General features: G+C 38.0%; 1 protein-coding gene across 1 annotated transcript; it reads right to left on the bottom strand.

Annotated features, from left to right (window-relative positions):
- Nucleotides 1-4,613: 4,613 nt before the first annotated feature.
- On the bottom strand, nucleotides 4,614-12,034 carry LOC125247238 (H-2 class I histocompatibility antigen, Q10 alpha chain-like). The gene is made up of 8 exons (XM_048158494.1): nucleotides 11,874-12,034; nucleotides 11,188-11,460; nucleotides 10,569-10,859; nucleotides 6,528-6,812; nucleotides 6,267-6,392; nucleotides 5,978-6,043; nucleotides 5,649-5,692; nucleotides 4,614-5,249 (listed from the first exon to the last, which is right to left on the bottom strand). Exons 1-7 carry the CDS (start codon nucleotides 11,950-11,952, stop codon nucleotides 5,652-5,654), a joined length of 1,161 nt encoding a protein of 386 aa, XP_048014451.1. The 5' UTR covers nucleotides 11,953-12,034; the 3' UTR covers nucleotides 4,614-5,249; nucleotides 5,649-5,651.
- Nucleotides 12,035-12,635: the final 601 nt, after the last annotated feature.

The following is a 12,635-nucleotide window of genomic DNA, read 5'->3' as shown; positions in this document are numbered from 1 at the left end:
ATTGGTCTTTTTTGTTCTAAATTGTGTCTAATGTGTTACCATATTGTTTAATCTCTATTTTTAAAATGTTCAAAGTTCAGCTTAGCTTTAGTAAATTTTTCACATGAATGCGATATTTTCCAAGTAAAATAAAAAGTTGAATAAGGAAGCACATCATACTTATGCAATCAACATTGTCCTGCAGAAAAAAATGAGAGATTTAGAGAAAATTATAAACATAGATAAATTTGTACAAATTAAGCAAAAATTATTAGCCTTAAAAGCTGAATACAAGAAACTTTGTACACTAAAAGCTCAAAGCATATTAAGATTGAAACAAAGAAGATTGAGAAACCCAGTAAATCTCTTATTCTAAATCTCTAATTTTGTGTCTAATTCAAGCAACTTTTGTTTATCTTTATTAAATTTGGAACTAGTATAACTAATCATTTGGCCCATAATAAATGCCTTGGTCCCACTTTATATTAAGTGGCCTTAACTACTATGTACTTACATCAAAAAAGAAGTACAGTGTACTTATTGGGTTCATATTGAATTGCAAAACACTTTTTCTGCTATTGAGGTGGATATGGGTAAGGTTAGGGACAGGTTTGGTGGTATGGGTAGGTTTAAGGGTAGGGGTAAGGGTTAAGGGATGGGTCAACAGTGTAGTTATAAATGTAATTACAGAAATGAATTACAGATGTAATTACATTCAGGTGTTTTTAAAATATAAGTACAATGTAAAAACATGTATGTACACAGTAAGTGCATTGTATTAAATTATTAATTTAAATGTAAGTACATAGTAGTTAAGGCCACTTAATATAAAGTGGGTCCAATGCTTAAAGACTTGCCATCTAATGGCTGCCGAAGTTTGATCTGTATTTATTGAAAAATACAGGTGTATCTGTTCACCAGCAAATTTGATGAATTCAGAGTTCTGCTGCCATCTAGGGGGAATTTTATTTGCTTGAGATTCTATATAAAGTAATTAGACGGGAGAATGATCAGACAGAACCACACTATCATCCATACAACTTTCAATATCAGGCAATAAAGAAACAGAAATCAAATAATAATCTATACGAGAGGAGGTTTTAGATAAAGAAGAGAAACATGAGTATTCCCTTTTTAGAGGATTTAATGTTCTCCAAGAGTCACACAGATTCAAATCTTTCATAGCCCGTCGGGTTTTCTTTCTACCTTGAGAGTGAGAGCTATCTAATCCTGAAGAGCGGTCAAGCTCAGGGTCAAGCGTGCAATTAAAATCACCTGCTATTACTTTTCCAGGTAGCGACATTAGAAAAGCATTGGATGAACAGACGATTTTGCTGTGAGTCCGCTTTGTTACCGATTATAATTTTGCCTAACTTGTTTGGTAGCTTGTTTACGATAGCTTGTTGGATAGTAAGTCACCCACACCAACTACAACTACCATTGTGATAAACATAAGTGTGAACTGTAAGAAGGCTAATAGGTTTACTGTTGTGTGTTAAGTTTTGCTCAGTGTATTCATCGTTTTTTTCGTGACTTGGTTGTAAAAAAAAACCCTCAAAAATATCGCAATAAATAAATGGTTTTGAAGAATATTTTGGTAAATTTTTATTGACCAAAGCATAATGGCACAGTCTCCATGCTACACTAATAATAGTAGTAAGGTTTCCTTCTGTGTAACATTACATATATCCTTATAAGTAAAATTTTGTCTGTATTATTTGTGTCCCCTTCAAAAATTGCTCTTAAAAAAATTACGTTCCTGGCAAATTCGGCGTTATGATTGGTTAGATTGCTTGTCAATCAAACTCCTCGCAAAGGGTCAATTGTCAGGCGCAGCTTGGCTGGGTAGACTATTCCACAATCGACGTTCAGGGATCTCAGCCGTTGTTTAACCCCGTCAAAACGCTGCCTCTGACGGTGAAGCTCTGCGGACAAATAAGGGAAAAATCTGACCTCATTATCTCCATACATGATCTTGCCTTTAATCCTGGCAGTGAGCATCACTTTGATTTTATCTTAAAAGTTCAAGAACTTCAGTACTCTTGGAAGAGACTCTCGATGATGGTCGGGGTGGAGAAGGTTGCCGGGCCCAACGCTTGCAGATAATCATTTTTCCAAGAAGGCGACAGCATAAGGATTTTCCACCTTTTTGGGAAGATTAACCAGTTATAGGTTTGATCTCCGAGAGGTTTTTCATATCGTTATCATTCTTGGTGTGAACAGGCTTTAACAACAGAAATCTGGTGGTCGCAGAAAATGGAAGATGATGTTGTAACCAATAAGAAATTAGGCAGAAGTGGTACAGCATATCTTAAAAACAAATCATAATTAAAGACACTTCACTGTTCAATGAATAATTACAGTTATTGCCAGGACAATTATTAATGACAATATTAAAAATATAAGAAACGATTATTCCACCTTGTTATAGAGTTTGTTACAGGCTGATTGTGTGTTGGTCAATGTACAAATAAGACATAGGTCAGATTTTCAAAAGCAAATAAGTGCAAAACCTGTCAGTAACAACACCATGTGCATTAGTCACAACATATAAGAATAAATTAATTTTGCTGTGGCGCCCAAGTACAGGTCTCTGCAGGACATTAATGATTGATGGGCCAGACCATAAACAGAGGGGCGTTTTTGAGAGCGTTACCTGATTTGCCCATGTCAGAGTGTGGGTAGGGTTTAGGGGTGGGGTCGGGTGAAGGGGATCATTTTCATTGCATGATATATAAACACCCACCAGTTTGAAAACACCCACAAATACAGAAACGCCCACTTTTGTTCCGCAGAGACCTCATACTCGCGGCACCCAAGGAGTGGTTAGGGTGTCTTGCTCCAGGGCACCTCAGTTTTGGGTAATGAGTGGAGGAGGGCGCTGTTCATTCACTCCCCTCACCTACAATTTTGTGTACATTTAGCAACATAGCGGGATAATTGTGAATATGATGTATATTACAATGTTATGATGATCTATGTCTGTCTTCCAAAAAAAAAAAAACTACCTTATTATGACCTAAATTTACGTTTTGAAGTCATGCCGCCTCTAGCTGGCGTAAAAATAATGACAGTGTCGTGTTATGTCTGTGGTCATGAAATGACGTATGACTGTCGTTACCAATCAAAATGCGTGTTAATTTAAATGCAGTGTGTGGACTTTTTACACCATTTGTCCTATTTACATTTACCAAAACTAATTTGTATTAACAACTATAACCACCCCACCCCTAAACCTACCCTTAGTGATTTATAGTGCATACAGACTTTATGAGCATGTGTTCCCTGTGATCGAACCCACGCTCGCATGAACACATGATTGCATGTTGTTATTGCAATGCTCTGCCAGTTGAGCTACGAGAAACCCAAAATATGACACAGATAAAAGGAAACAATGCATTAAAATGAAAGTGTCCTGTTGTTGATAGGGGCGCAACTATAGCAAACACTCCTATGTGTCGTATTTCAGGGAAGTGACAAACGACCTATATGGTCGTATTGGTTGGAGAACATGTTGGTCTTTCTCCACTGACGTTCTGAGTTGCTCATAGCATGATTGTTAGAAAGCAGCTTTAACAACAGAAAATTGGTTGCAGAAAATGAAAGATTATGTTTTATCCAATAATGAAAAATGAGCGGAAATGGAACAGCTTTTTATTGATTTTAAAAACAACAACATGTTTAAACAAACTTCACTGTTCATAAATATTTACAATTAATGATCATTTTCATGATATACAACTCTCTGGTCAAGTAATAGAGGTAGGTAGTTTGTCTGTTGGTTTTAAGACATTAGTAGTGTATTCATCAGATTGCTCAGTTTTCAAAATTAAATAAGTGCAAAACCCTTTTAAGTTCAATTATTGATGATCAGACATTCATTACAGTCAGAAATAAAACCAGGTACATGAGAACCCGTACCATCCTTTAAAGGATTAGTCCACTTTTAAATACACTTTTCCTGATAAATTTACTCACCCCCATGTCATACAAGATGTTCATGTCTTTCTTTCGTCAGTCGAAAAGAAATGAAGGTTTTTGAGGAAAACATTCCAGGATTATTCTCCTTACAGTGGATTTCAATGGCTACCAACAGTTTGAAGGTCAAAATTACAGTTTCAGTGCAGCTTCAAGGGCTTTAAACGATACCAGATGAGTAATAAGGGTCTTATCTAGCGAATCGATCGGTCATTTTCGAAAAAAAATACAACCGTTTATGCTTTATAAACAAAATATCGCCTTGAACGTACTTTCCGCTTCCGCATTCTTCATAACGCTTACGCTGAATGTTCTACGCCTTCCCTATTCTACTTACGGAACGAACGCGGCGCCAGTTTCGTTTTTTTCCGTAACTTGAATAGGGAAGGCGTAGGACATTCAGCGTAAGCGTTATGAAGAATGCGGAAGCGGAAAGTACAAGTTCAAGGCGATATTTTGTTTATGAAGCTGCACTGAAACTGTAATTTTGACCTTCAAACTGTTGGTAGCCATTGAAATCCACTGTAAGGAGAAAAATCCTGGAATGTTTTCCTCAAAAACCTTCATTTCTTTTCGACTGACGAAAGAAAGACATGAACATCTTGGATGACATGGGGGTGAGTAAATTTATCAGGAAAAGTGTATTTAAAAGTGGACTAATCCTTTAAAACCCCTAGTGAAACAGTACAAAATACATTTTTTTTTTTTGTCTTAAAAAAGGTGAAAGCAGTACAACACAGAATAGTGTAATTTATAAATAAATGGATCCAACATGAATAACAGATAGACATTCATTTACACCATTAATCCATTCCCTGCATAAATATATAAAGAAATTAAGTCAGTGTGAAAGAACAAAACCAATCAACAAATGTAGGTTACAATAATCAGTACATTAAAATATCCCACAGGACATTAAGGAGAACATAAGATAGATATTTTATAGAGAATACAGGATAATTATTTTTTTAATTATCACTGCAAATGTGTCAGTCTGACCCTTTAGAGGTAGAAATAGATGAAGAATGAAAAAACAGCTCTTGGAACTTGGAATAAAAATAATAAAAAACAACAATCGCTTGAGCAAAATGCCTCAAAACATCCACATTATATAACATTTGAGAAAGAAAGAGAGAGAATACTATTCAACTATTTTCAAGCAACCCATTCAAATGTTGTGACTTAGAAGTATTCACAACAACCGCAAATCTTCTTTATATAGCTTCCTCTGAATATGTGTTGTTGTAGTGATTTATTGGTTCTTCCGTCACTTTGCGAGCGAAGTCAGTGGACTGAAACACAGACAAAAATATTTATATTAATTTAATTCATTATTGGGAGAAGTTATTAGAACAACTGATATTTCCAGATGAGTAGTACATCTAAAACTCAAGCATTTGTATTTTTCAAATCTCTGCAGTTTATCCACAATGCTGCAGTATGACTATCCCTATAATTTAAACCTTTCCTTCCCATTAGAAGAAAGGTTCCTGTCCTCCACCCTGAATGATTAAACATTTAAACAGCGGCAACAGCAGAAGTTATCCCAATCTTTAACTGAGGTTATCATGGCGGTCTCTGACACATGAAAACTAAATCACAGCTCCTGTAAGAAGCCCTGAATGCAGAAGATATTTCGAATGTGCTTCACTAGAAACAGAACTGTGTCAAAACATTTAATATATAATTACCAGTTAGCTAACATCCTTTTCTGGCTCACTTCTAGTGTATTGTCCTGTTGGAGAAACAATGAAATGTCAAAGTGCATCTCCAGTATGAAAGAAAAAAAAAAAAAAGAAAAAAAAAAAACAATTAAATAATGATGCACCACAATTGTGCCAATAAAAAAAATATTAATCACAAAAAAGTAGATGGTTGTGAAAAGCTTGTGTAATGAGATTCAGGATGTGTTTGGATTTCAGGTGGTCTGGCAGACAGATGATGCATTTAATGAGGCATGGTTATTCAGTTTCATTATTAAAGAGAGCATGAGATACATGTGAATAAGAGCCATATTCACCTGAGTCGTGTTTAAGTTCCTTAAGTTCCCACACATTTTTATCATCTCCAGTACTAGTGTCTCGTTCTGTTGGAGAAACAGTGAAATGTCAAAGATTTTCTCATACTGGAGATGCACTATTAAATAATGATGCACCAATTGTGGCCACCAGAAATATTAAACAAAAACTGACTTTTCAGTGCCAGTTATATCTCTATTTTGACCCATTTTACCAGTGGAAAATAAACTCAGTTTTGCTTTACAACACAGAACCAAAAACAACAAGAACTCACAAGAACTCAGTACTCACCAATAATCTTTTTCTTTTTTACAATGTAAACCACTACAGCAACAACTGCCAGCACAAGCACAACTCCAATCACTGCTCCAATCAAAAATGAGTAAGTCTCTGGAGAGCAGTCCCGGCATTTTCCGTCTAATCAAACGTATAAAGATAAAAAATAAAATAATTAAGGATATCAAAAAACAAAAAGAGGGAAAATTGAAGTTTACAACTGATTTATTCCAATATCAGGAGGTATTTATGTCTATGTGTGACTGCTTTAATTACCATATTTAGTGATAATTGGTTCTTTGAGGGTTCTGTGGGTCACAAAACAATCATATTCTACGTTTTCATCTTCTTTGATCTCCACACTCTTCCTCATCTGGAAGGTTCCATCATGGTTTGGTCTGATTCCTGAGGATTCAGTCTCATCTTCAGGCAGAGATGTGCGATATTTCCTAATGTTCATTATCAGGTCTTTGGGGTAGAAGCCAGTGACCATACAGGTGAATTTCAGCCTGGTTTTGTCCCTGATAGACTTTTTTGCAAACATATGAACATCTGGAGGAGCTGAAAACACAGGAATTAGTTCATCAGTAAGAGTGTACTCACACTAGGTGATCTGAAACATGCCCGAGTGCATTTGACCCCCAAAGTGTGGTTGGCTTGACTAGTGTGATTACTCTGAACCGTTCCCACTTAAAGACGTGAAAATATGGTCCCACTATAAATTAGGTGGTCTTAACTACTATAATACTCCTCGTGCCCAGGAGGAGACGGATCCCGGCAGGCCCGAGATGGTACCACGCTACTGAGAGGAGGTGGTATCGTGGGACTGAAGGGAGACGTAGACGACTGGATGGCACAGATGATAGTAGGCAGGGAAACAGGTTGTAGATAAGGTGGAAGAGGCACACTGGACGGGACCAACTGCACAGGGGACCCTACAGGGACAAGGAAAGTGTCCTCTCCACACCTTAAGTCCAGCAGTGTTTCAGCAAACAACTCACTCTCAGTAGCAGGGGGGGTGGGCAGGGCTCACTTCCAGTCCCTCGATGTCCACCAACACTCCCTCGGCGATGGTATGTTCGGCCGGCTCACACACCTGGTCAGGTTCACGCTGCTCGGGCTCTGTGGCGATGTTACCCCCAATCGCTCTTGTATGCGTGGGCGGCTCGATCGCGGCGGTCTCCGTCGTGCTACCTGCGGTGGGCTCAGGTCGAAAATCCTCGCCGTCTGGGTGGTTCTGGCTGGGGAGTTGGGCTGGCGGCAACTCCGGCGATGAACGCTGGTCCACAGGACGCCAGCAGCCACTCCACATATGACATGAAGCTCCCTCGAGGACTCCTCCCCGGACAGCTGTGCTCGTGTGGTGTTGTTGAATCCGGTGTGCAGGAACGAGCACAGATAGTAGTCCGGGAAGGTGGTCTGATGTGCGAGATCCAGATATTCTTCTAAATGTCTCTCGAGGGAGCTTTCTCCCTGCTTAAGGCACATGAGTTTAACGGAAGGGTCCATAGTGAAAGCAGGAGTGAAACACGGAAACAAAAACACTGAACACGAAAACAAAAAAGAAAATACTACAAACAAACACGTCGCTTACTGTTTCGGTCGGGTGTTCTGTTACATTACCTATGGTGTATAAAGCACACAACGAGGAGATAAGATCAAACAAGTCTTTTACTAGATAATCCAACTGGAGAATACAGGAACCGGACAGGAACATACACCAAAGCTTACACAAACAACACCCGACAACTAACTGAACAGATAGAGGAACTTAAATAGACAGACTGATTAACTCAAATGACAGACAGCTGTGATGAATCGATTAGTGTCCATGGACACTGATAGTGGCGGGAAACTAGAACAAAGGAACATGTGACAGACGACAACAAACAAACTGAAAGTCCATGTGACTGTGACAATTATTAGTATTAATTTATGTCATTTCATGTTTTTAGTTTTACATTTATTTCCTTTCTGTTGTTGTTTAATCTTATGATTGTGTGGTTTGAGAGGACAATTATCTTCACAGGTAGGAGATGAGAGAAGGTCTTCTTTTCAAGGTTTTTATTGTCACTAGGGGTGTAACGATACGCTCAGCTCACGATACGGTACGTATCTCGATACAGAGTTCACGATACGATACGTATCACGATATTTTGAACAAAATGAAACTGAAATTCAAAGAAGATTTATTAAAAAAACATTAACAAATTTCAATAATTTTCCTTGTTGTACATACAAGATCACATTTCAAGGTTTAATAAAAACCTTCTGTATTCAGATCAACAGCTGAATAGGTCTGTCTGTCACTGAAAAAGAAAGTTAAATTTAACATGAACTTAGAATTATGAATAGGGGCCGTTCACATATCGCGTCTATAAACGCGTGGAAGGCGCAGCCGCACCGCTTCTCCTTCTTTCCAAAGCGCTTGCGCTCCCGTGGCGTCGGTCATTGCTATGCAACCATGAACTGAGCTCTCCAAGAGGATCAGAAAGTTTCTGCAAAGGATAAATGATTATAGAAACCACCATGTACAGCTATGATCAGCTGTTCGGCTGAGCTTTTGATGTTTTGTTACGGAAAGGCCATAGCTGATCGGTTGATTCTTGTCACACGACCTTGTTCATCTCGATGCACCTGGAAAACGCACCGGATGCGCGTCACGACCGCGTTGATCCCATTATGAGCACGTCTGCCGCGTTGCTACATTTGAAATAACTGACTTGCACGCGGAAAAGACACAATATGTGAACGGCCCACAGAACTTCTTAAAGCAAAGCATCGCAAGCATCTTTTGCTTTTCTGTGAGCACAGCTGTTGCTGTGGCACTGCGGTAAAGGAAAACCACGACTTTTCTCACGCGACCAAGCAAGAGACTGACGCGAGAAACGTTTAAACCTGCTTGCAAGATTCAATGTGTGCCCGAAACACTTACTGAACTAGAGAGCTGATTGAGACACACCATTTATATGCGGTGGCATCCGGTTTCTCTCACTCCCACCTTGCAGAGTAGGTCACGTCGGCAGCTCAACCAATAAGATTAAACTGCCATCATATCGTAAAAGTATCGCCATCACTCTACGATGCATATCGTAACATTTTTGCATCGCGATATATCGTACTGCGATAAATCGTTACACCCCTAATTGTCACAGAACGAAAATTCTGAAATCGTATTTTTTTTCTTTGTTTTTCCCTTAGTATATTAACACTTGTTGTAATTGTACTGGTCAGACGAAGTCAGAGCATCAATACGAAATCAGAGAGTTAAGTAGTGTAACATCTAGACAGACTCTAAGCATTGAAACATATGCAACTAAGATTATACTGCTCTTTTATTACCATCACTTCGTCTCCTGCTTCTGCTATTCTCTGTCTTTACAGTCAAACTCTAAGGCTGACAGAAGACTGTTAATAGAGTTCTTGAGGTACCAGACAAGACTTTGACAGGTTTGCTGGGTTAAACCAAAGACTATAGAATAACACAAGACGTGTCACTCGTATTGTTTTGAATGGGAGAAAGTGTAACGCGCAATATGGCGGAATAAGTCCCGCCTTCTAAATAAGAGCCAATCGCCGACTGGTAAAGTCATCGCGTCACTTCAGCGGCCGTTAGAATCACCGATTTCTATAGAAACAGTCAGACGCGCGCCTCCGAAGAGAAAATACCGTTTTTTTGTCATGATTCGAGCGTTTAGAAACTAAATTTATGAGCCGGTTGTTGTTAGATTTCATTGGTGATTTCAAATATGGAATTTAATCGTAAGGTGGGCGAACAGTTTTGGAGAATTTGATGTTTCCCCATTCAAAGAGATTGCATGATGCCCAGGATGCCCGAGAGGTGTTTCAAAAATGGCCGCCGAGTGAACTGACTTGTCTTAAAGGGACTTTGGTTAAACACACCAGACAATAGGAAATATTTTGACAAGATCCAGCATCAGGGGCTGGATTTGATATTATTATTATTATATTATTATTATTATTATATTATTATTATTATTATTATTATTATTATTATTTGATATTTTGATATTTCTGATGTGGAGATTCCATCCGATCTAACATCTTCATATTGTATTACAAAACACTTGTGTTGCTATTCAGGTGGGATACGGATAAAGTTAGAGACAGGTTTGGTGGTATGAATTGGTTTAAGGTGTAAGGCAGGGATACTCAAGATTAGAGGCCAAGAGAGATGCATTTAAAATACATAAAATGCAAATCACGCTCGGTACAAGGCAACCATGCCCAGTGTGATTACATCCTGAGTTCCATCTCTATAACAGCTAACAATAATCAAATATCATATTTACTCACAGGTGTTTCTGAGCTCCTCGTCTGCATATCCTCTGAATTTGTTGAGCCAGTTCACACACTCTTTCTCCAGGTATTCTTTGATGTATTGGTTTAGGATCGGCACATTGTCCCATTTTCTCTTGGTTGGTAGAGCTGCATCAACTGAAGCGACCCATTGAGCCTCTCTATCATCGAAAGCCAAGAAGTCCTCTCCATCATAACTGAACTCATAAATGCTTCTCAATTCAAAGTTCAATTCATTTCCTTGCTGCCTAATTTCACAACCAACTCTCCACTGAAGAACATGAAGATCTGAAATGGTCAGAAAACAAAATGTTTGTGAGATGATAATACTAGAAATTTGGGGTGTAATGGTACATGTATTAACCCCAAACCATCCAACCTGTCTGTTCAAAATAAAACAACCCTTGCATTGGGGATTTATTGCTTTATCCTGTTGTACTGAACTTGTGTTGAACAGTGACCCCCAAACAGAGGTCCGTACTGAACTGTGACTTCTGTGTACCGTTACACAGTGTAAAATCACAATTACATTTTATTCTATTTTTTTTATTCCATGTCGAAAGCTTCAATAGAGATCATGTGAATATGCATGCTAAACTGTACGAATGTTTCTCACCTGATTCACTTTGATTCATGCGGTTCATCATAATGTGAACGTTCACATTAAACCACTGTTCTTTACTCTTTCTGGACTGAGTGCCTTTTTCCCAGTAATCCTCCTGCATTTTCTCTTTTATCCAGTACTGTGTGGGAATCGTTCTCTTTAGTTCACTATCGTAATAGTCGATCTGTCTGTCGTCCAGCAGACCCATAGCAGTGAATTCATAGATGCCCGGCAGATCCACAGGTTTAGACAAGCCCGTGTAAATGAAATACAGCGAGTGTCTCTCTGCAATGAAGAGGAATAAATATGCATTAAATAACTATTCACTTATAAAAAATCGGTACGTTTCAGAAGGAATCTTATTCTTTTGATAAATTAATTTGAGGCTGCTGAAAAATAATTCCGTTGAACCTGTAACAACCTGTCTAAAAACCACACAGAACTCGTATAGCGCCATATTTATTTTTGACAAGAATGAAAGGAGGCTGTGAGGGATTTAAGTAGGCTACAGTGTAAGTGAATTGCACGGCGTAGTAGACAAAAACTCAATAAAAATGTTTTAAAAAGCTGTGAGTTATAAGATAATCATTACATAACATAATCAAACATAAAATCTGTCGATACGTTTTAGTTCAGGAAGCGTAACGTGTTACTTTCACTTTCGTTCTCTGATGATTGAGGTCAATTAATAACTTTACCTGCTTGAGTTGACAGCAAAATCCCATAAAGAAGCAAAACACAAAGCAGAGCGAAGATTTTCGCGAAAACAACGACCATAATTGAAAATCCATGTGTGAATTTACAGGTGTTTACATCGTGCCTTCTTCAGAAACCGAGCGCAGAAACTGCCAACAGAAGAATTAAGTTTTAACCAATCAGAGAACAGAAGACGATGACGTCGTACATACCTGGGCCAAACAAGTGGTGACGTAAATCTAAACAACAAAAAGCTGGTTTAGGCAGTCAGTCAAATAGTTAGTCGTAGATATACAAAGTGGTTTCTAGTACAATTTATCAATGATCAACTATATTATTTAAAAGTCTTGTGCATTTACAGGTCGTTATAGATGTTGGTTTATTTCCCAGTCAACAAAAAAAAAAGTTATGTTTTGTTTACATTCCCATTAAGTTATGAAAACTTAAAGGGGATGTATGTTTTTTTAACATTCAGACGTTTTTAATGTTTTGAACGTTCAGAAAACATTCAGAATGATCGTTTTCATAACATTTTTAAAAGAAAGGAATGTTCCTCTAAAGTTCACAACCAAAAACGTTCTAAATACATAAAAAAAAAAAAAAAAAACACTGGATGTTTTGGACGTTTAAAAAAAATAATAATAACGTTTTCATAACTTAATGGGAATGTTAACAAAACATAAGAACACATTTTTCTGCTTGCCTGTATATTTTACAACTTGCATTCATTATTTGTTCCTTATGCATGGGTCTTGTGACTTCAT

This window comes from Megalobrama amblycephala, linkage group LG1, assembly GCF_018812025.1.
Source record: "Megalobrama amblycephala isolate DHTTF-2021 linkage group LG1, ASM1881202v1, whole genome shotgun sequence".
Classification (NCBI taxonomy): Eukaryota; Metazoa; Chordata; class Actinopteri; order Cypriniformes; family Xenocyprididae; genus Megalobrama; species Megalobrama amblycephala.
This window is presented reverse-complemented; position numbering and strand designations above follow the sequence as displayed.

What these genes read in the sequence shown, in the direction of transcription:
- LOC125247238 (XM_048158494.1), bottom strand. Translation starts at nt 11,952, where the DNA reads ATGGTCGTTGTTTTCGCGAAAATCTTCGCTCTGCTTTGTGTTTTGCTT. An exon ending in ACCAATTATCACTAAATATG is followed by an intron (nt 6,393 to 6,527) that starts GTAATTAAAGCA and finishes ACGTTTGATTAG; the next exon opens with ACGGAAAATGCCGGGACTGC. An exon ending in GGAACTTAAACACGACTCAG is followed by an intron (nt 5,693 to 5,977) that starts GTGAATATGGCT and finishes TTTCTCCAACAG; the next exon opens with GACAATACACTAGAAGTGAG.